The sequence below is a fragment of the Geospiza fortis genome, unplaced genomic scaffold (genome assembly GCF_000277835.1).
Source record: "Geospiza fortis unplaced genomic scaffold, GeoFor_1.0 scaffold217, whole genome shotgun sequence".
Taxonomy (NCBI): Eukaryota; Metazoa; Chordata; class Aves; order Passeriformes; family Thraupidae; genus Geospiza; species Geospiza fortis.
The window spans coordinates 2,539,159-2,565,359 of record NW_005054392.1 but is presented as its reverse complement, the minus strand read 5'-3'; the positions used below and the strand labels follow the sequence as shown (position 1 = coordinate 2,565,359).

At 42.7% G+C, this 26,201-nt stretch overlaps 2 protein-coding genes across 2 annotated transcripts; both read right to left on the bottom strand.

The window, feature by feature from the left end:
• Positions 1–1,338: 1,338 nt before the first annotated feature.
• Positions 1,339–24,064, bottom strand: LOC102041126 (vascular non-inflammatory molecule 2). The gene is made up of 8 exons (XM_005425680.2): positions 24,005–24,064; positions 6,982–7,203; positions 6,747–6,877; positions 5,502–5,694; positions 4,604–4,895; positions 3,033–3,406; positions 2,706–2,876; positions 1,339–1,446 (listed from the first exon to the last, which is right to left on the bottom strand). Exons 2-8 carry the CDS (start codon positions 7,192–7,194, stop codon positions 1,339–1,341), a joined length of 1,482 nt encoding a protein of 493 aa, XP_005425737.1. The 5' UTR covers positions 7,195–7,203; positions 24,005–24,064.
• Positions 15,050–25,829, bottom strand: LOC102038583 (pantetheinase). Its single transcript, XM_031060822.1, has 8 exons — positions 25,723–25,829; positions 23,783–24,024; positions 23,548–23,678; positions 21,603–21,795; positions 19,868–20,159; positions 18,341–18,714; positions 15,642–15,812; positions 15,050–15,280 (listed from the first exon to the last, which is right to left on the bottom strand). Exons 2-8 carry the CDS (start codon positions 23,993–23,995, stop codon positions 15,161–15,163), a joined length of 1,494 nt encoding a protein of 497 aa, XP_030916682.1. The 5' UTR covers positions 23,996–24,024; positions 25,723–25,829; the 3' UTR covers positions 15,050–15,160.
• Between the last annotated feature and the right edge of the window lie 372 nt (positions 25,830–26,201).

Genomic DNA, 26,201 nt, shown 5'->3' with positions numbered 1-26,201 from the left:
ATGTGAGAGATTTTTGTGTTCACTTGTGAGGTGCTGAACAAGGAATCAGCAAGCACAACTTAGAATCCCTGTCTGTTTGGAGTAACTGCTGCCAAGTGGTACAGTTCCCCCACTGAGTGAAAGTTCAAGTGTTTTATTTCCAGCATGAAAACACTCCCAGAGAGAGCCCCTAAGGTTGCATGCTAGGAAGCTGCAGCACAGGGAAAAACAGAAATCCTGTGATTTCAACAACTTCTGGATAACATACGTAGGTGTGTGTGGGGTGGGAAGTCACAGAGTGTTTCTTACATGCCACATTTAGCACAGCTCAGTACTAACCTTGGTGCAGGCTCTAAGAATGGCAGTAGATGCAAAGTGCTAGGGATAAGTGTGGAGACAGGGACCAGTCCAAGGAACATTGGATGCAAACAAAGCTCATTTGCTCCATAACATGATAGGCAGAAATGAGGCCCAGGGCTGCCAAGTTTGATACATCATTGCTAGAAATCCAAAATAAGGCCTATTTCACACACTACAGGATGAAATGTGTTTCAGGTGCTAAAAGATCACCTATTTCATCTATCTTAACAGTTTTGAAGAAATTATCCATATACCCAGGAGAAGGTGTTGGAGTACTGTGTTGCATATGGTAAGTTGGACGTGAAGTGCCCTGGACCCAACACCCATCTGCTATGCACAAAGAGGTGAAAGATCAGAGGGACTGCAGAATTGGATGTGCTTTATCTTATCTTAGCCAGACCCAACACCTGGGTGGGTTGTGGAGGACCGCTTTCTCTAAGATTGCACCCAAGATAATTTCAAATCTGGTTTTCTCTTTATTGTACAGTGCCTTGGTCAGAATGGGGCCAAGGCTCATTGATTATTAAGTAGGCCCTGTTGATTGGGCTGTAAGGCTGAAAAAAGCAGAAACTTAATGATTCTACAAAGTGAAAAACAGGAAGGACCAAAAGGAACAGAAAGGCTTTCTTGGAGAAAATTTATTCTCCAATAAAATGACAAACCACATCTCATAGATTTTGTTATCAGTCTTCTTTCTATTGTAATCCTATCAATCTATATGAAATCTTGGGGGAAACAAAATTTATGATTAAAAGGTTCATGTGACAGATCAGGCATACTGAAAAATAATTGCACTGGCTCAAGCCCTGTTAAAAAGGCACGCACAGCAGGGTGGCCACATCACTTTCTCCCAAATAAGCCCAACTGCCACAGGTGCCGAGGAGAAGTGCAGTATTGCAGAACAGGAATCATACAAGGTAACTGCTATGGCTCAGGAGGAAATTCCCTTCCTGTCTCTGGTGAGTGTGTAACTCCTAAGGAGACGCTTTACAGGGAAATTCACAGAGGATGTGGCTGGTCCTTCTCATAAAGCCTTCCAAAAAGTGTCACTGTTACGAGCGGTTTCGACGTGCCACGCTTGCTTTTCAAACGGCCGTCACGTAGCACCTGGTGGAAAAGGGAAAGAATGGCACTAATAGTCAACTAACAGAGTGGCAATACTGCATTGTACAGAAAGAATAGGTCTTAGATGCTGAATATTTTGATGCAACACTTTTAAAAACAGTCATGGTAGTGAAAAAAAAACACAGAGTTCTCTCTAGGTCTGCCACAGCCTCCCCATTATAGCCTTCCCACATTTCCTTGGACCCAGAAATCCTTAAACCTTCCTCTGTCTTTGGAAATAAAGACCATTTTCTCCACCTCGTAAGAAGGTGAGAGTGAGAATAACTAATTTGTTACATTCTCTCTACTCATACAAGGTAACAAAAGTTATATGCACGTCTAGGATATATTTGAAATATTTTTTTGATTTGTGGGCCCCAGAACAATTTCCAGATGGAAAAAGATAATTTCAAGCTACTGGCCATATTTAGCTTTTCTTAGTTCCTTTTTATGTATCAATTTGAAATCATTGTTCAGCAACTGTGAACACCCATAACAACTTTTTTCTGCCCCGGTGACAAAAGGTAAGCATGTATTTGTTAAGAAAATACAGCCTATCATTTTAAAATTAGACCACCATCATATTTTTAGCATACCAATAAATTCTGTGATGTGCCTACTTTAACAGAAGTCTCATTCCAAAGCAAGTATGAAGGGTGAATGATGCTTTTCAACTTCATACTTGGTAAAAAAAATCACTCTTGTTTCCCCTAAAATATTTCAGGTCTTTCTTGCTGTCTTCATTGTCTCTTGTAAGCTGTTAAATACTTCTTCGAAATCAATTAGGATTTCATCTAGCCTATTGCATAAAACTAATCTGAGGTTTATGAATGAAAACATCTTTTGGAAGAAATAAAATATGAACCACCAAATAAAAAAAAATAAACACCACAAATCCCTCAAAAAGCACTTTTAACATTCTTTACTGCATAGAATCTCTGCTCTTACACATGATACTCCTAAGTAATTTTTCTTGTTTGGACAATTTCTCAGAGTATTTTATTTCTTTTTCTCATAAATGACCATTATGAGAAATCTGTAGAAAATAGCTCACTGAAAGCTGTGGTTTCTTCATTTACAATCTGAAGTGGGAAAGCAGATTTGCTGGATTGATTCAATCCCCCTGTTTAAATCTGTCCCCTTGGGTTACGGTCAGCAGAACCAAAGAAAGCAGTTCTTGGACGGGACTTTGCTGCCAGATCAATTTTCAACCCCACAGTGTGAGAAACCTTGAAACAAACAGCTCCAGGGTGTCCCATTACCTCAAACTCCCCAGGGGCCAGCTGCACCCTGCTGTACAGCACTTCTGGGAAGACGTAGCTAGTGCCAAACGTGCCGCTGAGGGAGAACATCTCAAACTTTGTCTGAGCCGTCTCCACAGGCTGCCCACATGTGCTCAGGTTTGTGCTGGGACACTTGAGCAGAGTGCAGATCTGTGAGGAGGAGGAGGCAGAAAGGCAAAACACCACTGAGCTTTCAGCAACCACAAGCTGGATTTGGTAGCAAGCGAAGTTCCCAGGATACAGTAACGGACAAATGCTTTTAGGTGGTTGTCATGTGGCCACACTCACCTCTAAACATGCAATTACCTGCCAATGGTATTTTATGAGAGAACCGTGAAGCCCATCAAATGCACCCAGGACATAAACTTCATCTCTGCTCTTGTTTGACATCTGGTAGACCAGATGACAGCAAAGGTCTCCTTGGCAAACAGTGTAATTTCCATCCTTGCGCCTGAGTTCTCTGAAAGTGAATATATCCTTCCTGACAGCTCCTGAGAAAGTGTCATTTTCTCCAGGAAACTTCTTGATGGTCGCGGCATACAAACTCCAGTTGATGGCAGGGGGGTAGGTGGGGGAAAGACGGGGGTGTGCACTCAACTCTGCTAGCAGGAGACGTCCCTCCTCGGTGCCACTGTCGTAGTGGTAGGCAGCAGGTCCCTCTGGTGTGAACAGCCCACTGCCTGCCAAGGACACCACCAGCCCCCCGTTAGCCAGCAGCACCACACAGCACGGCTTGGCTGGGGTGCCAGTCACTCCCCACACCACACTGGCATTGCTTTGTAGTGATACTCTGTTCATTCAATACAGTACTAAGAGGTTTTGGAATAATTTTAAAGCACCGAAAAGCTGAACCACCCACCCTAGCGTTAAAACTTAGGTTCATCTAAAAATAAATCATAGATCTCAGTGAGGCATATTGGACAAAGGAGGCAGTGATGGGGAGAGTTATGCTTCACTGAAGGACACACAGGGCTATGGCCTAAACTCAGTCTATTTAGGGCAGGCCAAAATGCTCCTTTTTAGTTTTCACTTTGATTCAGGGAAGAGTAACAGATGCAGCTAAATCCTTTTCTCCGTAAAGAAAAAAAAAGACAGTATGTTATCATCTTATTGCAAAAGTCCCATACCTTCTTAGTGATTTCTCATGTGCAGCTCCTCACAGCACTAACTCCTTCTTCTTCACAGCACAACCAACAAACTCCAACTCCCTTCTCACCCAGCTAACCCACTCTTTTGTAGCACTCTTCTTATTGGACACAGCTGTGGCCTGTTAAGGGCAGGCCTGTTCCTAATCTTTGGTGATTAGTACAGCTGCAACTCCTCAGGGGTGAGATTACCTTCTGCACTTCTCTTACATTCTATCCCCCCGCAGAACTAATTATCTTTTCAGAGCAAAGCAAAACATAATATCTCTAAGTCTTCAGCAGCCACAAGAAAAAAGAGAATGTTTTATTCAGTATACGAGTGGAATTCTCCTTTTGGTTTTACACTACTAGGTTCTGATTAAAACATTTTTTTCTCCATTTAACTGATGATTGAATTTTATACAGAAAATGCTGCCTCTAGATGAGAGACTGAAAATTTAAGTGAAACTTTGTGCTATTTTCTGAAATAAAATTTCACTTTTAAGTTATCAAAACTTAATGCCTATTTTTCTATTTTTAGAAATGTCTAATGTCTTAATGTTTATTTTTTCCTATTTTTACCTTTTTCAGAACATTCAACATTCTTTTACCTGAAGTTGTTTGTTGCATTCAGTACCAAATCTCAAAGATCTTTAGTCCAATTAAAACACTGTTTTTTAGAGACTTCACTATGTTTAAAACTGCCTGCTTCTGAATCTGGGAACAATTTCCCTCTTCCTGAATGCAACTCACCTGTCATTGCCTTGGTGGTGTTGTGAGTATTTGCAGAAAGTAAGTTAACACCCATGCCCATAGCCCAAGCAGAGTGAAATTCAATTGCAGTCAGAAAGGGCAGGACATTCATCCAAGCTGTTGGGAAGAGCACGGTGTCCACCTGCATCTTGCTCACCAGGACCACGGCAGGCTCATAGAAAAGGATGTCAAAGCAAGTGAAAACGCCGAACTTCCCAAAAGGAGTCTCAAAGGTGACAGCTTCTGGCTCTTTTGGATAATCAAACTGAGTTTCACTTCTAAACAGATTGTACTGCAGATGATGAAAATGGCATATTAGAAACTGAAAATAAGGCAAGATTATGAACAGCTTTTGCATCTGAGACAAGCTTTAATACAGAACTGGGAGTGGAGGTACCGAGCTGGCTAGCACAGCTGGTTTGTATCCATCCAGCTGACCCTCCCCCCCACAAAAAATGGGGTGGCTGTGCCCGATCTACCTCCTGACAGCAAGGCCCATCCAGTATTAGCTGCTTAACTCTAAGATCAAGGGCCAAGATGTCCCCTGCGAAAGCACTGTCTAGGTTGGCTACAAATGTATCAAGGAAAAGCTAATGTTTATTGAGTATGGAAAATTCTGTCACTGTTTTCTTAACATTTACTGTCATAAATGTAGCCCTTAAGTGTTTGGCAGCTGGCATGCACTCTGCAGCTGCAGTGCTCCTGAGAATAATTTGCCTGACTGGTCAAGCAATTAATTAGAGTTTTTCTTCTGGCCATAAGATCATCAAATCATCCCGGACTGGTTGTCACTTTATAGTAATGTAAAATTACTGTATAAACTATCTGAAACTGGTGTCAGAGAGCTGAAAAATTAATTGATAATAAATTAGAGGTTGATGCTGAAGCATTTCCTTACCTTATGGTACCGAGCCACCAGTTTGCCCTGTGTGTCAAAGACAACATCCGTATTGTACTGGTACCGACTGTCCCTGGGGCAGCTGAGGTCACTGGAGTTACATGGCTTCTTGTCCCCAATATTTGCAACCACATAGATGGAGTTATTTCTGGCCATGCAGCTGAGTCGTTCCTGTACTGGTGCTGGACCAAATCTATTGCATTTTTAGTGAAGGAAAAAAAAGTCTTATAGAATTTTAAGTGCCCCACGTAAAAGTAATGCATTCAGAATTACTACTCCATTTACTGCCCATCCCCAGATGCTGAAAAAGCAATAGATCAAATCATAGGTTTTGTTCATTTTCTTCTCTGTTCATAGCATCATTTTAAATTGCCAGTCTCTTTTATCTTTAAAAAATGGCCTCCCTGTGCTCTTCTTTCCTGTATCCTTTACAATGTTATTTTCTGTGTGGATAGAATTTCCAGCTAACATGCATACAAAGATGTGAAGAGCTTCACAAAGCAAAGACAAGAATAAATCAGTACAGAGACATAAATCTTAAATAGCTTAAAAAGCAAATTATCAAGCAGCTGTAAGCCCTGATTCAGAAGAAAATTTTAGCCTTTTTAAATAATTGTTGTCTGTATGCCTTTAGTAAAAAGTGGGCACAGCATTTACAGAGCTGAGGACTCCTGAAATCTAGCTCCATAAAGCCTCAAAAGAGAAAATAAAAGGTTAGCTTAGACATGAACTTGGTCTTTTCAGTGTCCCAAGCCGCACACGTTGAGACCACCTCTATGCCTAACACAGCAGGTGTGCAAGTGGCTGGATTTCCAAAAGATATTTCTTTCAGATCTAGATTAATATTTTGAGCAATTTGGTTTAGAAATCACTCGGCCACCTGAACTGAGGACTGAATCAGCTCGTCTGATCCATGCAGCTACATGATAATAAAATAGCTTCCACTTACAGAAGGTTTTCACAAGTGATCTGAATCAATAAATTTGTGCATGTTTTTAAAATAATCATTTTGCCTAAAACATTCTCATTTTTGTCCTTTTGCAAGTAAAACTGTCTCAATGCTTTTACCTGACATATTCCCATTACTATTTAATTAAGAACTCTTTTTGATTCATCTCATTTCTACAGTACTTGTGAATTTTTATAGATTAAAGAATTAGCAGATCTTAGTCATTTAATGTGAGCTGCTCAAGACTCCATGAGATAACAGGCTGAAATCACCAAAACCACTGCAGAAGGAATCACCTTGAGGGGTCAGTGCAAGGTATCCAATTCACCGCTGGATCAGGGATATCCTCCAGGTAGGGGTAGATGGATTCTCTTGTGAATTGCCAGCCATAGATGCCATCTTCAGGAGTCACAATGATGTGGGCACCCTGTCACAACAGGCTCCGTTTAAAGGGCACCCATCAACAGACAACCAGGAGGGTCAGCAGGAGCAGAAAACACTGATGGACAGCCCTCATGGCAGCCCTCGTACCTGCTGGGCAGCTTCCTTGATGGCCCCTTCCAAGACATCCATGTTTCTGTTCATCAGGGCCGAAGCATCGCTGGCAGGAACGGGCTCCTGGGTGGGATGTGGCAGGATGACGGCGTGCTCGTAGACGGCTGCCAGGAAGGTGTCGGAGGCAAGGGCCCGAAGGGCTGCGAGTGCAAACACCACAGCGGGCAGGAGAGCCTGGGAAGGGAGCATGGCTGCAGCCTCCCAGCTCCTGGGTCAGCATGGGGAATATAAACTGGAGAGAAAGAGGAGGAGTAACGACTAATAGGTTTGCTTTGGCAATAATCTTCTGTTGAGTAATCTGAGAGATTTCTGGCAAAAAGTCAAAGAAGCTTTTCTCGGAATTTGATCTTGTTTCCAATATGAAAGGTTTTAAATAAAAAGTAGAACAAAAGGCTAAGAGAGCTTGTCAGAAGCCATGTTAATCTACAAGGGGTTCATTGGAAGGAGCACTTGCACATTTCACTTGCACATCCCTCTCCATGCTTTTGAACCCATCTCAGGGAAAGCCCAGACTCCCCTGGTTAGGACACACTACTCCCTATCACCTTACTGCACATGGCTGCCATCAGTGGAAACTTCAGCCACGACTGAAGACAGACCACCTGTGTGGAGTGCAGCCCTCTTGCTCCAGGGTGCAGACAATTCAGTGATGTTTATGAGACATGGTCCTGCCATACCTCCTGCTTTTGTCCAATGGCTTATTACAGTTCAAGTGGGTGCCTTGTGAGTGTCCTCCCCACTGGGATCACACTGCAGTATAAACTACCCCCTGAATTGTGCTGACCTCTCTGCCTAGAGCTAACAGACTTGCTTGTTTTGTGAGAAAGAATTTGACAACACATTTTGTTCTTTACGATGAAAAGAAAATGAAGTTTTTGTACAATAAGCAACTTGAAATTACTCATGGAAAGCACCATTTTTTCTCATGGAAATAAATTTTTAGCATAGTATTTTGTAAATAGAATATTGCTACTATAGTTTTAGATGATCCCTAGAAAAACCTTAATTAGGACCTGTGGTACTTTAGTGAGGGTAAAGGAATGTAACCTGACTTGTCATTTACCACATAGAAGAAATTTTATAAAAACCCCTTCTTCCTCCTTGCAAAATCTTCCTATTCCCTATGTAGTGTCACCCAAAAGAATGATCTTTCTCCATCAGCACCAAGGCCTCCTCAGGAGAAGCCAACACTTCATCAAGTCTATGATTCTAAAATGTCATTGTGCTCACAGATGGCTGCAACATCTGTGTTCGGGGCACAGGGCTCCAGAGCAGATAGCACCAAAAGCACAGCAGAGGCACAAGTGCTAGGAAGCCCCATGTCTGGAGCCTGGAAGTCACCCAAGGGGACGTGGCAGGCAGGTAAAGGCAGTGGGCTTTAAAAAGAGGAAGTCTTGCACAAAAGCTGGGAATTCCCCAGGGTAGCTAAAAGATGACACCCATGTAATCACCCTGTCCGGAAAGACTCAGCATCAAAGGCAAGAGAGCGGCCAGCATTGAGCAATTCTGCCTCACAGCAACACAGGGAAGTCACTCAGAAGCCACCACTGTGATGCAGCTGAAAAAACACGTTACTTACCAGATATACCAAAAAATCAGGCATAGTATTGCTTTAGTAACACAGTTTAAGCAACCCTGAGTCCCAGAAGGAAAACAACTTTGGGAAATCTCAGCAGAGACCAGGGTGAACACACTCCTGCTCAAACTCAAGGGCATGAGGTGCTGGGAGACGTAGGTACCCCAGCATGGGTAATACCTGTGCCACCCCAGCTCAGCACAGCACAGGCCGGAGTAGCAGGGACTTTGGGGGCTGCTGCATATCCTAGGGAGGAGCTGCAAGGAAGGCTGGTTGTCTGAGCAGAACCATCAGCACACCCACCGCTCAATAACAAAGCCCCAAAGATCTCTGGTCCCAAAAAATCTCTGTAGGAAGACCGTCATGAATAGGACACACTATTTCTAGATTTTGCTTATTGCAATGTGCTTTCTTATATCTACAGGTCACTCCAGCAGAAATCTTGAAGCTAAAGCTGCATGTGCACAAAAATCACTTGTATCTGGCACCCAAGTTTCTTACCTTCTGTGGTTCTGACTCAGCAGTCAGGTAACGAAAGGGTTTTTTCTGCACTACCCTCGAAGAAGTGTTTATTGTTATCGGTGGTTACACGCAGCCTTGTTTTTATACAGAGGGAGTTGGTATGTGGGTGACGGGTGGACTTGCACAGGATTACTTTCTGTATTCTTGACTCACTTCTCACAATAACACATTTCACAATGATAAGTGTTATGCAATCTCTGCAGCAAAAAGAATTCAGTGTCATTATGGCTTCTGCCAGTCTTCTGTAGGAAAATACTCAACATACCTTAACCAAACCACAATGGCTTGAACAAAATCCTGGATTCAAGATACTCACCACATTCAGGGCTGGGATCCTACATCACCTGCACACACATTCCATTATCCAGAGGACTGGTATCAGCAGTGAACAAACCTGAAGAAGCCACCTCTCAGCTTTGAGACTGGCCACACACTCCGGCTGAATCCTTTCTGCAAGGTGAGACCTTCCCAGGTGCCATAACTTCTCTTAAATCCAGATCCTTTCTTTGGGAGAGAGTTGTGCTATCACCCAGGTTCCCTGGGGACAAGTACAGTGTCTGCAGAGTTTGTACCCATGGGAAGAGGACCACACTGGATAAACCCTTGCTGGACTGAGATCAGTCTGTGGTCACACAGTAACTGACTCAAACAGTGAACAATGTTTTAAGACAGTGTGGCTTTAGCAGCAATAATGTTGAGCTTCCATGAATCAGAGCACATTGTCTGGGGCTTTTGATAAACATGTCATTATGTGAGACGTGTCACTGTTACATCACATGTGACTATTTACATTTGGAAACAAAATGCTCATATGGCACACAGCAGCGGTAATCAGTGCTGGAGTTTGGAGAATATTTGAACTCCCATTGTCTCACCAGCTCCAGAATATGGGATTGAGGACCTTGAAAGGATCATGGTAAAAATCTTGGATGGGTAAAAAAATGGCTAGATGACACTGAGTTGGGTGGAAGTGCTGATCTGTGTAAGGATAGGAAGGGTCTACAGTGAGAGCTGGACAGACTTGACCAATGGACTAAGGACAATTGCAGGAGGTTCAAGAAAGGGAGGTGCCAGATCCTACCCTTGGGTCACAGCAACCCCAGGCAGTGCTACAGGCTGGGAGAGGAGCGGCTAAAGAGCTGTTTGGCAGAAATGGACATGGGAGCGCTGGCTGACAGCTGGCTCAGTATGAGCCACCAGTGTGCCCAGGTGGGCAAGAAGATCAATGGCATATGGGCCTGTATCAACAACAGTGCGGCCAGCAGGACAAGGGAAGTGATCACCCACTGTACTTAGCACTGGTGAGGCTGCACTTTGGTGCTGTGTTTCATTCTGGAACTCTCACTTTAACAAGGGCATTGAAGTGATGGAGCCTGTCCAGAGAAGGGCAACAAGGCTCCTGAAAGGTCTAGAAAACATGCATTATGAGGAACAGCTGAGGAAGCTGGATTTGTTTAGCCTAGAGAAGAGGAAGCTCACGGGAGACTTCATCACTATAACTCCCTGAAAGGAGTTTGCAGTGAGGTGAGGGCCAGTCTCTCCTGCTGTGCCTGCAATGAGAGGACTAGAGGTAATGGCCTTAAACTGGGACAGAGGAGATTCAGGTTAGACATTAGAAAAGAATTTTTTCACTGTACAGTTGGTCAGGCATTGGAATAAGTTGTGCAGGGAAGTGGTTGAGCCCCAGACATGTTTAAGAGGGGTCTGGATATGGCACTTCATGATGGTTTAATGGTTTAGGAGTTACAGTGGTGGTGCCAAGTTTACAGCTGGACTGGATGATCTCAAAGGTCTCTTCCAACCCTGAAAATTCTATTATTCTATCATGAGACCAGCAATGGTAGCAATGTGGGGAAAAGGAAGGAGAAATTACAGAAACAGAGATCTCTGACCACTCTTAAAGGACACAGCCCCAGAACATGCACATCTTTATACACTGATGTGCTGGAAGAAGGCCACTAAGGTCCAGCAGCATCAACAAAACACAGGTCACTGGGGAGAAGAGAAAACAAAACTGTGAACAGTGCCATCTCACCGGGACTAGATGGTCTGAAACAAAACTATAAATCCCCAAATTCCTACAGAAAATTCACCTGCAGGGCAGCACCACCCATCATTAGCAAGGAGAAAAAGGGAAAAGCTTATTTCACATCCATTGGTGTTACATGACCAGAAGGAAGCAGAGAAGATGGGAGGGAGGAGCTGCTATGAGATACCAGGTCACTCAGTGACTTCTTTACTGGTTGCAGTAAAAATTCTGTCACTGAATAGCATCCAGTGCAGTCAGGAGGCGTCATCAAGCTGTTTTTCAGAACTGACAACCAGAATAATTTGAGGTTTCAATTCCAAGTTTTATTTCAACAGAGGTTTCATACAAATAATGATTCAAATCATGTTCTGACCAAAAAGTGGTGGCACATTTTGTTTCAGGAGGAGCTCTTTGACTGCAGTCCTCATTCGGCTTCCATTATGCACTCTGTTGCCATTTCCTACATGACAGGCACCAATGGCATAAAGGATATAAAACCAAAGCAACACAAATAGGGGGAAAAAAGGTCTAATTGTGGTAAAAGAGTAGACAGGCATAAGTCAGCACAAGCCATATTCCAGAGACAAAGAAATATTGAGCATATGTATAGACCTGCCACAAATCACATCTTTCACTGCTTTATTTACTGGTCCCATAATAATCTGCAATGAAAAAATATGCAATTGCTGTTTTAATAAGAATGTTTAGTCATGTAGTCTGGACTACAATTCAGGCTTTCTGATGATTAGAAAAATAAAAATCCAACAAACAGAGAAAAACAACTGCTGTTTTGAACAATAAAATATTAGCAATCTTGACATAGAAATAGATTCTTCTCAAAAAATGGTAGTAATAACACAATATTTCCACATTATTGTTAAACAAAACACATTGATGAGTTTTTGCAACTGGAAATGAGAAACATAATCAGGATGGTTGTTGTAGATGATGCTGTATCCCATTTGGACATAACAGTGTAGAGCTTCAATTACAGAAATATCACGGGGAGGCATGTTGGTTGTGAGTCTTGTTTCAGATGATCCCTTTCACACAACCGTCTAAATAGCATTACAGTAATGACTGATTAAGTTGGGGTTGTTTTTTTACTTATCAAGCATCCATCATTCAGGACATGACTGATAAATGTGAAACAAGGAGTTTATTAGAGGAGTACCCATATGAACACACCAAGAGCTCAGAAAAATGTGACAAAACAGGAAGAAGATACATCACACCATATCTCTCACTGAAACTAATGATTAAATTAAAATGTGTTTAATAGGTCTGATTAATCACTATGAGCAAATTCACTGTGACTGCTTTGAGACAGTTTATTCCATTGCTGTCCTGCAGAGGGCTTAGCAGAACACAGCTACAGGCTGTCTTAAAAATTTCTTCATTCTAGTATCTTCATATTTCTCAATTCCTGTGCTATGTCTCAGTATGTGCAGCTTGCTTCTGAGTTTCTCTAGACCACAGAAATTGCATTAACATCTCACTGTACGCAAGATGTCATGCACCCAGTAGGCCAGCAGCAGCATGGATTTTATATTGTTACTTATTTGAGCTCAATTCTTTCTGCATACAACTTAATTAAATCCAGCTATGGTCCTTTCAACTAAAAAACCACTGATTGACTTCTGTGACTAGCTCTTCATCTGCTTTTGAATTCCTCAGTGCCAGATACAATGTTTTTCCAGACAAACTGCTGCCTGCATTTACAGGCACAGTTTTTAACAGACATTCCTAAGGGTTTCAATGCTTGCAGCAGGTGATGTTCAATCCCTGTATCCCCCTTCTCACCCCAGTGCAAGTTACATTCTTGAGGGACAGGTCATCTTGCTTTTACTTCATTTCAGTGGTACCTAGCAGGTACTGGTTAGTACCCACATCTCCTACCTTCTCTGCCAGGACAATAACTCACAAGCATTTAGTATCATTTGCTTTTGAGTACTCAGTTACTCAGAAATACATAATATCACTCTTGATACAGAGTACCACTTACCTTCCCCCTCTATCCATTCAATTCTCTCTAAATAGGTTATAACCATTTATTTTAAAATTCCAATCTTGTGAACCTTTCCACTAGATTTCAAGTAATACCAGGCAGACAAAATTTGTAATTGTAAATGAGAAATTCCAGCTTCTCTTGTTTATTACCCTGGCTGCCAGCATTAGAGTATAGGCAATTAAATAGGGATGGCGGTGGTGTGGGGGGGTGCCTCTCCTGTCATCTTTAGTTTCTTGATCACTGCTGTTCACAAAACCATTATTTCAATCTCAATGCATGCTTAGATGTTCCTGTAATGTCACCCTCCATCCATCTCCACTGCCCCAGCTCTCAGCTCTGAGCTCTTCTACTCACCCAAGCCAAAGTGACCTCAAGAAATAGTTTCTCTGCTTACCAGAGGGAGCTCAGCCTAAGAACATGCTCCCTTCCCTTTGCAGACAATAACCAGCTTCTCAGAAACACCAACAATTACACCAAACTACTCACCCTACCAGTGGGACACTTGCAAGATCTTTGTTTCTGTACTGCTTATCAGGAACACCTTTTGAGCCAAACTGGATAAAGAGGCTTTTAAAAAGCTTCTGCCTCCTGGCAACTAGCATCAAAACCCTATCTTACTGATGTGAATTCTTCCACCACAGCTGACAAAACAGCCAAATGCAGCTGGGGAAAGGGAATGGGAAAAGGAGAAGTGCTAGGTTTCTTGCACTGAATGGAAAAAGTGGCTTCTCTCCTACTTCATGGGATGTTCTGAGACTTCAAAACATCCTTTGGTAATTACCTTCTGGGAGTCTCTACAGAATCAAATGTGTGAGCCATTATTTTCTTCTTTATGTTAGAAAAGGCCTGTCTAGGTATATTTTCTAGTCAGTGGAACAATTCAAGCTCCACAGCTTCAGCGTTCTCCAATCCCACAGTAGTGTATTTATTTCTGCTACCTTGAAATTTCTGACATTGTAATTTTCTTTTCAACAGAAAAAACAAACAAACAAAAACCAACCAAAAGCCAAAACCCAAAACAAACAAACAAACAAACAATACCCAAACTCCTGCAAGTCTATTTTTAATGCTGTTAGATTAAATGTAATGCTTGTACTTCAAAGCAAACCTGCACAACAAGCAACAGAATTGGGCACAGATAGAAATCTTAGCTGGCAGTCACAAAGTAATCCAGTCCACCTGCCTAAGAAACACAGTCTGCAGGGCCCACATCCTCACATGTGCCAGCCTGTCCCAGCTGCACCAGCTGTTCATTCCCCTTACCCAACACCTGCTGGCGCAGTCCCGGCTCTCCCTAGCACCGGCAAGAGCAACCATTCCATGGGAACACAGACATGCTCCTGAGAAATTGCTTGTTTTGAGCATTTGTGACACAAACTGTTGTCTAAAATTCTGTGCTAGGGAGATTTTCCACATCCTAAAAATGTGGCCAGAAAGATTAAAGTAGACTTATCCAACTGTGAGTTAGGCCATGGTATGATAACACACTGCAGTGTGCTGAGCTGAATAACTGTTCCTTGAAGGAACATATTTTTGAGACTATTTTTCCTTTTCCAAGGAAATTAAAATTTTCAAAGGTTCTGGTAATCTCTTGTTTACAAAAGTGGCTGTTCAGAAATGGGGTGGGAACAGTGCTGTGGAAATGGCTTTGAATATTCCAACAAAAATTTCGAATAATTAAAAATTCTTTTTCATTGGGGCACAACCCACTGAATCGTACACCAGTAAAGTCAGAAGAATTTATTTTCTGTTGTTCCCAGTGTTTCTATTGTTCACAGGCCAAGCCTATGCCAACCAAATCTACCATATAAAAATTCATCCACAACATTCCAGCAATGTATTGATTTTTGCTCAATAAAGTCAATAAATCAAAGTGCAGTAACTATGCCATTAGATAAGGCAACTAGAAAAATAGAATGCCATTTTAATTATGAATATTACTATTAATTACCATTATTTGTGACTAATTAGCATTACAGAAACAAGCAGATGAAAGCTTGAAGGATCTGCAGTGAAATCATGCTGAAGCTTGATCCGTGGATGGAGGGTCCTTTTCATACCACCTCCCAAAGAGTGTTAAACTCAAAACTGGCTTTGATGTAGTATTCCGATTTATCAGACGTCCATCAGCCAGCACCTGGTTATGAAAAAGCAAAATAAGCAGGAGCATCATCAAAGCAGTACTATTGTATGGCAAACACAAAATCATACATTCAGTAATGTTGATCTAGTTGAGAGAGCTCCAATCTCAACTGGAGCTAGCAGGAAGGCTGAGAAAAACTACATTTCTGTTTTGAGGGAGATCTTGTTCTAGAGGATTTGGGGAACAAGGCAGAAGAGAATTGTCTGTTACTGTTTGAATACAACCAGGAAAATCAGGCAGAAATAATGCTGCCTTGAACTGAAGGCAGAGGACAGAGGACTGGTAACAACTAGGTTGCTCTTGCAGTGGCTTTTTGACCACTGATGTCTGACAAATCACAAGGGTATCCCGTTACCTCGAACTCCCCAGGGGCCAGCTGCACCCCGCTGTACAGCACTTCTGGGAAGATGTAGCTGGTGCCAAACGTGCCACTGAGGGAGAACATCTCAAACTTGGTCTGAGCCATCTCCACGGGCTGCCCACATGTGCTCAGGTTTGTGCTGGGACACTTGAGCAGAGTGCAGATCTGTGGGGAGGAGGAGACAACAATGTAAGCAGGATGGTAATACTGGTGCCTTGTGTCATCAAAGCTAATGTGCATCAGAGCAGGTGATAGTCACAGGATCTTCTTCATAATTCTTGGGTGACTCCTTTTCAGTTGTAGCTTATTTTTTTACCCCTTGATCTGATTGGGTGTATTCCAGACCTTAGTCTTATAATTTTACAAATAAACTGTCTTAGTCTTATAATTTTATAAATAAATTGGTTTTGACATAAGTGCAGCCAAAGCACCTTATTTCATCTCTGAAGCCCGATTCTGTCCCTTTCATTAACTCTTTCAATCGACAATTGTCTTATTTGAAGGTTTCTTTCCCACATGTCTTAGTAAGATGAGTTTGTGAATGGAAATTTTAGGCAAACAAAAAAAAGTCTTCCACATAGGTACATTGTACAAGTGCACATCCAGGTCCCCTTACTGCTAATTGTGTATGTTGCTAATGACACTTTATTAGATGGCCTGGTAGTCCTTGGGAGGTCTGAATTTGATGTTCCCCGTCCAAATCCTAGTTAATATAGGCCAAGGAGATGAAGTTAGCATCTTTTGTTACAGTTTTGTTTTAGTAGTTGAAGCACAGTAAAGTAGGAATAACGTTTCCCTTTTGTCTTGAGAGTTAATTATCCAGCTGATAAGTGTTTATTGTCTTCATGCGGAAATATGAAATAGGGCTAGCACTCATCTGATTCAGGAATGATTTGAAGGATGTTGTCTGGTTTTGCTGATAGGTGATGGAGTTTTTCTACATGTCTGGTATTGGGGATAGAAGCACATTTGCAAAAAATCAGAAGTATTATTCATCAGCAAATATGGTTTTGTGTTGAAATGCAAATAAGAGAAATAAGGAAAATATTCCGAGGAAATGAAAAAAAATATTGAGGGGGAAAATGAAGAGTAGAAATTCCTGTATTCTGCGGAACTTTCATTTCTGGCAGAGAGTATCTGGCAACTTCCACAACCACTGAAATAAATTTTACAACCAAGCTCACCAAGAACTGAATTTATTCAAGTTACCTTCCTGGTATTAGATGAGCTGTTTGCTGGATAACACCTCCCCTCATATCCCAGAGTCTGTACCAGCTGGTACAAAATAGTGATGCTGACAGACAGAAGTAACTAAAAAAAAGTATAATCTGCTGGCACAATAACTTAATTATGAAGGCAAAGGATGTTTTCAAATATGGCTTTAAGCAAATTCAACCAGGATGTAGCTCACTGTCTTTCCAAATATTTGATTAAAAGAGAGGAAGAGAGGATATTTCCACTAAAAGTCGTAAGCCATTTAAGTAAGCTTCATTGCTATGATTTGGATAATGACCAAAAAATTAACATCTCTGTGATCCTAACTTATCAGAGCATCTCATAAAGATAGCTATGATCAACTGATTTTTAACAGCAACTCTTTGCTGAAAATACAGTGAGACCACATCTGGAGTACTCGGCCCAGGCTCCTCTTTCTTTCCAGCACAAGAAAGAAAAGGAGCTACTGGAGAGTGTCCAGCTGAGGCCACAAAGTTGATTAGGAATGAGGAGCTTCTCTCTTATGAGCAGAGACTGTGAGAGCTGGGCCTGTTAAGTCTAGAGAGGAGTGAGAGATGTCTCATAAACACATACAAATATCTCAAAGGTGTGTGCCAAGAAGATGGTGCCAGGCTTTTCTCAGTGGTGCCCAGCAACAGGAAGAGGAGCAATAGCCATAAAAACACAAGAAGTTTCACCTCAACATGAGGAAGAAGAACTTTTTTACATTTAGGGTGGCAGAGCATCAGGACAGGCTGCCGAGGGAGTAAGGGGGGAGAGAATGTAAGAAAATAGTGCAGAAGGTAATCTCACCCCTGAGGAGTTGCAGCTGTACTAATCACCAAAGATTAGAAACAGGCCTGCATGTAATAGGACACAGCTGTGTACAATAAGAAAACGAGTGCTACAAAAGAGTGGGTTAGCTGGGTGAGAAGGGAGTTGGCGTTTGTTGGTTGTGCTGTGAGGAGACGTCCATGAGAAATCACCAAGAAGGTATGGGACTTTTGCAATAAGATGATAACAAGGGAGGTCTTGGATACTCCCTCTCTGGACACTCAAAAGCCACCCTGATGTGTTTCTGTGTAATCTGCTCTAGGTGACCTTGCCTGGGCAGAGGGATTGGACTATGTGATCTTCAGATGTCCCTTTCAATCCCAAGTATTCTGTGATACAGAGGAGATTCAGAATGCTTACTGTAGATATTCACAGAAGAGAACCTAAATTTAGCTAATATTACATACCCCAAAAATAGTGAGTGCACTCTGGGCATTTAGAAGAGGTTTAGAGACCTCTCTACTGCATTTGTTGGATTTGAAGGCAAATAGGCTTGGAAGTTTTAGCAACTTCTTTCCATTACTAACAAAAGGTGCACTAGGACTCCAGCATAGAAGAGAGTCATTGTCTTCTCTTTTTCCACCACAGAGCTTAAGGTTTCTCCCTGTAAATAAGCTTCCTAAATAACCCCTCCAAAGAATTACCTGTAGATAGTACTGTCCTTCAAAAACATGAAGGCCATCAAAAGCACCCAGCACATAAACTTCATCATCTCTTTTCTCTGCCATCTTGTAGCTCAAGTGACAGCAGAGGTCTTTTTGGCAGACAGTGAGATTCCCCCCAGGCTTAGTGAGGTCTGTGAAAGTGAAGGGATCTTCAAAGATGATTCCTGTGAATTCATGGTCATTCTGTGAGAATCTTTCAACACTCAAAGCATATGAGTTCCAGCTGACAGCAGGTGGGGAGGCAGGAGAAAGACGAGGGTGTGCATCTAATTCAGCAATGAGGAGGTGACCATCTTCAGTTTTCATGTTGTAGGAGTATGTTCTGGCTCCAGCTGGTGCATAAATGCCACTCCCTGAGGAGAGCACAATAGTCAGTCCAAGAAGAATTTTAAATACCATGTTGTCCTTCTAATTGTCTCTACTGATAGCTTATCCACTATTCTACACAGATTACAGTAATTTTAGTCTTAACAAAGGTGACCATTAGCAACTCAGTACACGGAGCTCATACTTTGGCAAAGAATAGCATTTATTCCTCTAGATAATGTCTGCTCAGTGTAGCCAAAGGCAGAGGATGTCTGGTTTTTTATGTTATTTTAGGATTATATTTATGGCCTAGTCAGTTCTCTTTTCCCCTGTGTGCAATAGAGCTGATAATTCCTTTTTTCTCAGCTGATTAATGTGAAAGGACCAGCTACTGACTGAGACAATCCAAAACACAACATAGGCAAGTATCACAGGCCTGCCCATGAACAGGAGATAGCAACTGTCCAGCCCCCTTTACACTGACTGAGACCTCCTCCTGTCATGGGGGATTCACATCTGACCAGCACCAAGCAACAGAGGGAAATCAAAGGTCTGTCATACCCATCACTGCAGAAGCCTGACAGGCATTTCAAATGAAAAGCCCCAAAACAATACTCTGGTTGCACAGCTCAGTGAAGATACTAGTCTAATTGAAATATACTATTCCATAAATTGAGGTCTAAAAAAAAAACCAATGCTACATTTTCAAATGAAGATGTGGACTTCTTAGCAGTGTTACTACAACTGGCCTGAACATGTGTTTTTAATGGTTTTCTGAAGCAGTGTTAAATACAGCTATAAAAATAAATATCTCATTTGGCAGAATAAATGTTGCCACATTTCTGGTTTACCAGTATATTTACAGTTTGGCATTCAATCATAGACTTATAAGTGGAGAGGAAAAGAGCCTTAAAAAACACCAAAATTTCTGTTCAGGCATAAGGGCAGTGACCTACTACTTATTTAGAGCCGTTAAAAGAAAAGATAATCCTAAGAAGCTAGAGAAAATAAAACACTACAAGTTTTGTTGAGTCTTTATAAAACCAACAGGAACAGGATTTATCAGCCTTAAAATTTGGTGACTAGATGCTTCAACTTCCAGAGAAATAAATTATAGTCCTTGGCAAAATCACTTTGTAGAAAGGGGAATAAGAGATTTGTGGTTATAAAGATTCTTCCACAGAGTGAAAATGAAGTTACCTGTCATTTCCATGCTGGTGTTGTGAGTATTGGCAGCTAAGACGTTGACACCCATGCCCATAGCCCAGGCAGAGTGAAACTCAATTGCAGTCAGAAAGGGCAGGACATTCATCCAAGCTGTTGGGAAGAGCACGGTGTCCACCTGCATCTTGCTCACCAGGACCACGGCAGGCTCATAGAAAAGGATGTCAAAGCAAGTGAAAACGCCGAACTTCCCAAAAGGAGTCTCAAAGGTGACAGCTTCTGGCTCTTTTGGATAATCAAACTGAGTTTCTCCTAGAAAGAGATTATACTGTAGGGGAAGGAAAATATAGAAACCAGTTAGAGGCACTTACTAACCATGTGTCTTGGAGTCATTCCCTAAAGCTGTTCAGAATGACTAGAGAAAATTTTTGACCTGTGTTGGAAGCCCTCACAGGTAGGAAATCAGGCTAAAATTATATGATCATCATACCCAAAATAAGGAACACATATTACATACTGCCCTGGGATCTAGCTAGGAAAGCAGCCAGCTGCCTTCAGGTCTATTGGAGTCATCTGCATAACAATAATCTATCCACTCCCCCCACCTAGTTTATATTTCTGGCAACCCAAATGCAACCAGAAGAGAAATAGTAATGTAAGGGAAGCATGGGGGATCTGGTGCCAAGAGACAAAACCGGTGACTTTTGTGTGGAAATGCCCAGAAACACTGGAAGTACAGAGCACCAGCATGAAGCACAGGACAGTATTTGGGACACTGCAGAGTAGAAGACAAAGGCTGTACTGATGGGGGAAAGGCAGATGATCTCAGCCAACAGAAAAATGGAAGTTTGTGACATCCTCAGCTTTCCAACATTTTCCTTCTTCCTTCACATACATATTTATCAAGAGTCCTTTATAAATGTCCAGGTGGTCTGAAAGTAAATATGGACACCATGCCAGAAAAGAAGTTCAAGTTTACTTAACTTGTAATTCAGCACCTGGGCCATAGCAGGCTGGGGAACAGACTTGCTTTTATCAGTGTTTCATTCACCCAGTTTGCTCACAAATAGATATCTTGGCATCTTTTCTCTAAACAACTAGATGAAATACTGGGCCCAAAGTGTATGAAATAAACTCACTTCACTCTACCCACACTGGCATGCTATCTGGCACATGATTCATAAACAGCTTTGATGGAACTGGCAGGTATGCATATAATACTGAAAGAGGAACTTCCATTTGGTGCAAATGACCCAATACCCTCATCTCTTTTTATACCCATCTGGCATTTTCACTTGCTTTACTATGTCCAAACAATTCCCATTGTGCAAAAACTGTGCCAAAACAGCATCAGAAAAAAAGGTCCTGCCTCTCTGAAGTCAGACTGCTCATCTACGATGAAATGGACATGAACATTGAAATCCTGGAACATGAAGTGGTAGTCTGGTGAAAAGCTGGCACTGAAAACTGAAGCTTCTCAAGCAGCAGAATTTACAGGAGTAGCAAGCTAATGAACTGAGGAAGTCTACCAAAACCATATGCCACTAAATTGCAGCAGAACAATCATTTTTCATTCCAGTCTGTTTTGAGAAACATGACAGCAAATGCAAATTTGGCATCGACGCTTCATACCAAGAGAGATATTCTTTTAAATTATAAAGAAAAACAAAACTCTGACAGTTGACAATGACTGGCATCTAATTCTCTTCCCAAACCTAGACATTTTGGAAGTAGGGGAAAATTAATTTCGGTCTCTCCAAGGCCAGTTTACCTTATGGTAGCGAGCCACCAGTTTCCCCTGTGCATCAAAGACAACATCGGTATTGTAGTGGTAGCGACCGTCCCTGGGGCACTTGGGATCACTGGAGTCACATGGCTTCTTGTCCCCAATATTTGCAACCACATAGATGGAGTTATTTCTGGCCATGCAGCTGAGTCGTTCCTGCACTGGTGCTGGACCAAATCTAATGTATTTTAGGGAAGGAGAAAAACAAAATTAACAAATCCTGTGCTGTCAGTGGTGTCTATTTCCACAGTACTTGAGGTCACACCAGCAGCATCTCCAACCCTGCAGCCATGGCAGAGTAGGCAGATACACTGAGTTGCTGCAGTGCTTCCTCAGATTGCTTCCTGCACCTTGGGGTAGGCCCTGGAGACCTCTCTTTGGCCTCTGCAGAGTCATGCCTGCCAGTCTCTTTCAGCACCTGGAACATGCTCTGCAGTAAACAGATAATCCTCTGAAAGGCTAGGACAACGATCTTTGGGCAGAGGAAGACACTAGCTTGGTGTCATACAAGCAAATATTTTAGCATCAGGCATACTGACACCTGAGGGCTGCAGCTATGGGCCCTTAGCACGCTAAGCAGGGTTGAGCTGTGGGATAATGCAGGTGATATGGTCAAGGCAATTCAGCGTTCATTTCCTCCCATAGACAGGCGCACACAAACCTGTAACCATGGCATGAAGAGCAGTGGGCTATTAATTTTGAGATATGACAGTGTCCATGTGCCAGAAACTAGCAGCACCTCTGAAGCATCCATGCCAGGCCATAAAGAGAGCAGCCATTCATTCCCCTTTGCAGTGTGGCAATGCCTATGGCTTTGCAAGGTGTGCGTGGGCCACACAAGGAGGACCTCCATGCAAGATACACACACAGCACCAGGAATGTGGCATGCCAGACATTGATGGCAAATGTTATATTCCCAAAAGCTGCTAGGGAAACCCCTGATTTGGAACAGTGAGGAGGCACTCGGATCACCTCTGCTAAACCTGTGTGATGCACTAGAATAAAGACCTGCTTAGACATGCTGCCACCCCACACCCCACCTTCAATGAAAGACTGCATGCTTTAGCTACTTATATCTCAGCAAAAAGTTGCACACCCTGTGCAACTGTGACTCTTCTTCTTGGAAGCACTGAATTATTATTTCCTCACAGGTACAATAACCTGCTCCTCATCAAGGAGGTGCAGAAAGCCATGGTGAAAAGGGCAGACCATGGCTGTAATTCCGTTGCTGAACACGTATTGCATGCTGTAGGAGTCTAAATTCCCGTCCTCAGCTATAACTTAGTTTGTCACTGCTGAAACATGCTGCTTGAATGACAGATCATGTTCTACAGCACAGAGACTCTAGCAATTCAGACTTTATCTTACTTTAACTGTGGAAAACCAAGATTAAAAGTTCCTGGGTTTTTATGATTTAGAAGTTTGGACTTTAATTACTGACATCGTCACGTCTTATTATCTGCTCAGAGACTACTTCCTGGCTGTCCACAAAAATGATTTGTGTGCTTTTGTTTCAACATGTCATTTGTAAAAGACAAACAAACCAAAAAGTCAAAGAAATACTACTGTTAATAATTTACAGTCGGTTCTATTCAAAATAGTATGGAAAAATTGAAAGCAGAACAAGAAGCAGGATATCTTCTGGCATCAAAAGAAGAGATTTCCTCAACTTTTAGTAACCCAAATTCTGTATGTTGTTTGAATTTCTATTTAAAGTGTTTAATTAAAAAAAAAACAAACCTAATGTTTCCCTCATCAATTAGTCATGGACATGGTATATATTTAACCATTTAACTACCTTCATAATTAATTAATTTTAATTAAAACTTATGTCAGAGATGTTAGCAGTTAGCAGTAATTTAATGTGAGCTGCTCAAGACTCCATGAGATAACAGGCTGAAATCACCAAAACCACTGCAGAAGGAATCACCTTGAGGGGTCAGTGCAAGGTATCCAATTCACCGCTGGATCAGGGATATCCTCCAGGTAGGGGTAGATGGATTCTCTTGTGAATTGCCAGCCATAGATGCCATCTTCAGGAGTCACAATGATGTGGGCACCCTGTCACAACAGGCTCCGTTTAAAGGGCACCCATCAACAGACAACCAGGAGGGTCAGCAGGAGCAGAAAACACTGATGGACAGCCCTCATGGCAGCCCTCGTACCTGCTGGGCAGCTTCCTTGATGGCCCCTTCCAAGACATCCATGTTTCTGTTCATCAGGGCCAAAGCATCGCTGGCAGGAACGGGCTCCTGGGTGGGATGTGGCAGGATGACGGCGTGCTCGTAGACGGCTGCCAGGAAGGTGTCGGAGGCAAGGGCCCGAAGGGCTGCGAGTGCAAACACCACAGCGGGCAGGAGAGCCTGGGAAGGGAGCATGGCTGCAGCCTCCCAGCTCCTGGAGTACTCTGGACAAACAGTGCAAAGGCAACATGCACAGAAAAGAGAAGGGGGACAAAGTTTACTTTGAAAGAGGGAGGAACGAACAGCAGGTCTGTTAAAGCGTTACCTTGGAACCTTGGAAGTGTGAGATGTAAGAAATATTGCAGTACACAGTAAGGATATCACAACTGAACAAACTAAAAATGCTGGGCAATGCCAAGACTAATGGGGCCAGTAAAAAAATAGTCATTAAAAGCATATCTAGAAAGAACAGGCCATTTTTTGTTGTTGTACTCTTCTCTATCACTGATTACAGCAAGACTTTTTCTGTGCGGGCTCAGCTGATACCCAGGTGGATATTGACACCAGTGGATCTAGTCTTCTGTGAATTTTGAGTGGCAAAACTCACGCTAAAAAAAACTTCTTCATTCTAGTATCTTCATATTCCTCAATTCCTATGCTCTGTGTCAGTATGTGCAGCTTGCTTCTGAGTTTCTCTGGACCACAGAAATTGCATTAACATCTCACTGTCATGCACCCAACAGGCCAGCAGCATAAGTGTCCCTTGAGTTTGTCCCAGTGTCTCTCCCACTTCTGTTTAGCTGGGCATCACTTTCCAACAGCCTTCCACCAGAAAATACTAATCTGGATAGAATTTTTCATCTGAAATAAGACGTGTAAGTAACTCATTGCCTGTCTCTCGCTAGCCTGAAGCAAAAGAGCAGGCTAGTTCACCAGGTGCAGTAGCATGCCTGCTGCTCTGCACACCCTTCTGTACACAGGAAGCTGCAGTGTATTGAGAAGCCTTCATTTAGTCTTCAATTCATTTCAAATCCATTTGTTCCAATGACATTTTCCATTTTTTGACTTTTTAGTATCTGCAGTATTCTCATTTGAAAAAGGCTATCTGAGCACTGGGAATCAGAGCAGGCTGGCTGCTTTCAGCTACAGCAGACTGTCACTGTAGGGCTGGTTCAGAAAATACAGACACGCTGATGAATGCAGATACCACAGAGTTCTCTCACAGAGTAGTGCTGACTGAGGCTTTCAATCATTAGGAACTTTGATTTTTATCTGGTGATTTTCATCCCTAAGTACTTCTCTACACCCATTCCTAGATCCAGCATGCTCATTCAGGAGCCTGAAATACAACCTTTTAAAGGCTGCAGGAGAGATCTCGGTTACATTACTAGAACTAATGTAGCTTGAAAGCCTCCCTCCCTCTCTGCCTCACTTTTTTACCAAATGAAATACAGGCTGAGGCACATTAAGCACAATCAGACATCAGTGTGAAGAAGGAAGCAGCAAGTGCTCCCTTGTTTAGCACGAGTGAGAACATCAGCCAGAAAGGTGACTGCCCTGCCAGGACTGAGCAGAAATATTTACAAGCGCACTGCCAGGGGAATGCCCCGCAGAATTCCAGTCCCACTGCCGGCACAAGTGCAGTGGAGTTATCCCTGTTTGCCTCGGTACCAGCAGGCACCGCTCCCCATTTCCTGCGGAGCTGGGAGCTCGCCCAGGAGCAAGGAACTGACACCAGGCAAACAAACAAATCCACCGAATAAACTGAAGAAAAGTGCAGCGATCGGGGCTCTCCGTGCCTGCGGACACTGTAAGGGGAAACTTAGCTAGAGGATCCGCCTACTTTCCACAGCCAATGCACCCTTCCCACCCCTGTACTGCACCCGTCCCCATCGCTGCCACCGCCTGATGGTGGGGGCTACCTGAGGATTGACTTTGTGAAGCAGGATGCAATGTGCTGCTAAATCAGCTTAGCTGTAGAGGGAGTCTGCCGTCAGACTGTGCTCCGGCTTCTTTTCTTGAGCTTAGCGAGAGGAGAGCGTGAGGAAGACAAGTGCGCATTCCAAGGGTTAAGCCTGCCTGGAGGAGGCTGTGTGAAAGGGCACTCGGCAGCCACGCAATCCCTGCCGAGCGCTGAGCACACGTGAGCAGGAGTCGGGAAGTCAGAAGGCGCTCACTTCTGCCAGCAGCACGTAGTTTTGTTACTTGTGCCCTAACAGGACAGCTGCTCCCAGGGCGCGGGTACAAAATTAAAGATACAGTGCTGTGCCTCCCCGAACAATAGAATGTTTCCCATAACTTCCACTACATGGATTGTAGAGGCATCCAGTTGGATACTTTTACAGAATACAATCTAAGACATTCCCTTGTCAGAAAAAACAACAAACAAACAAACAAACAA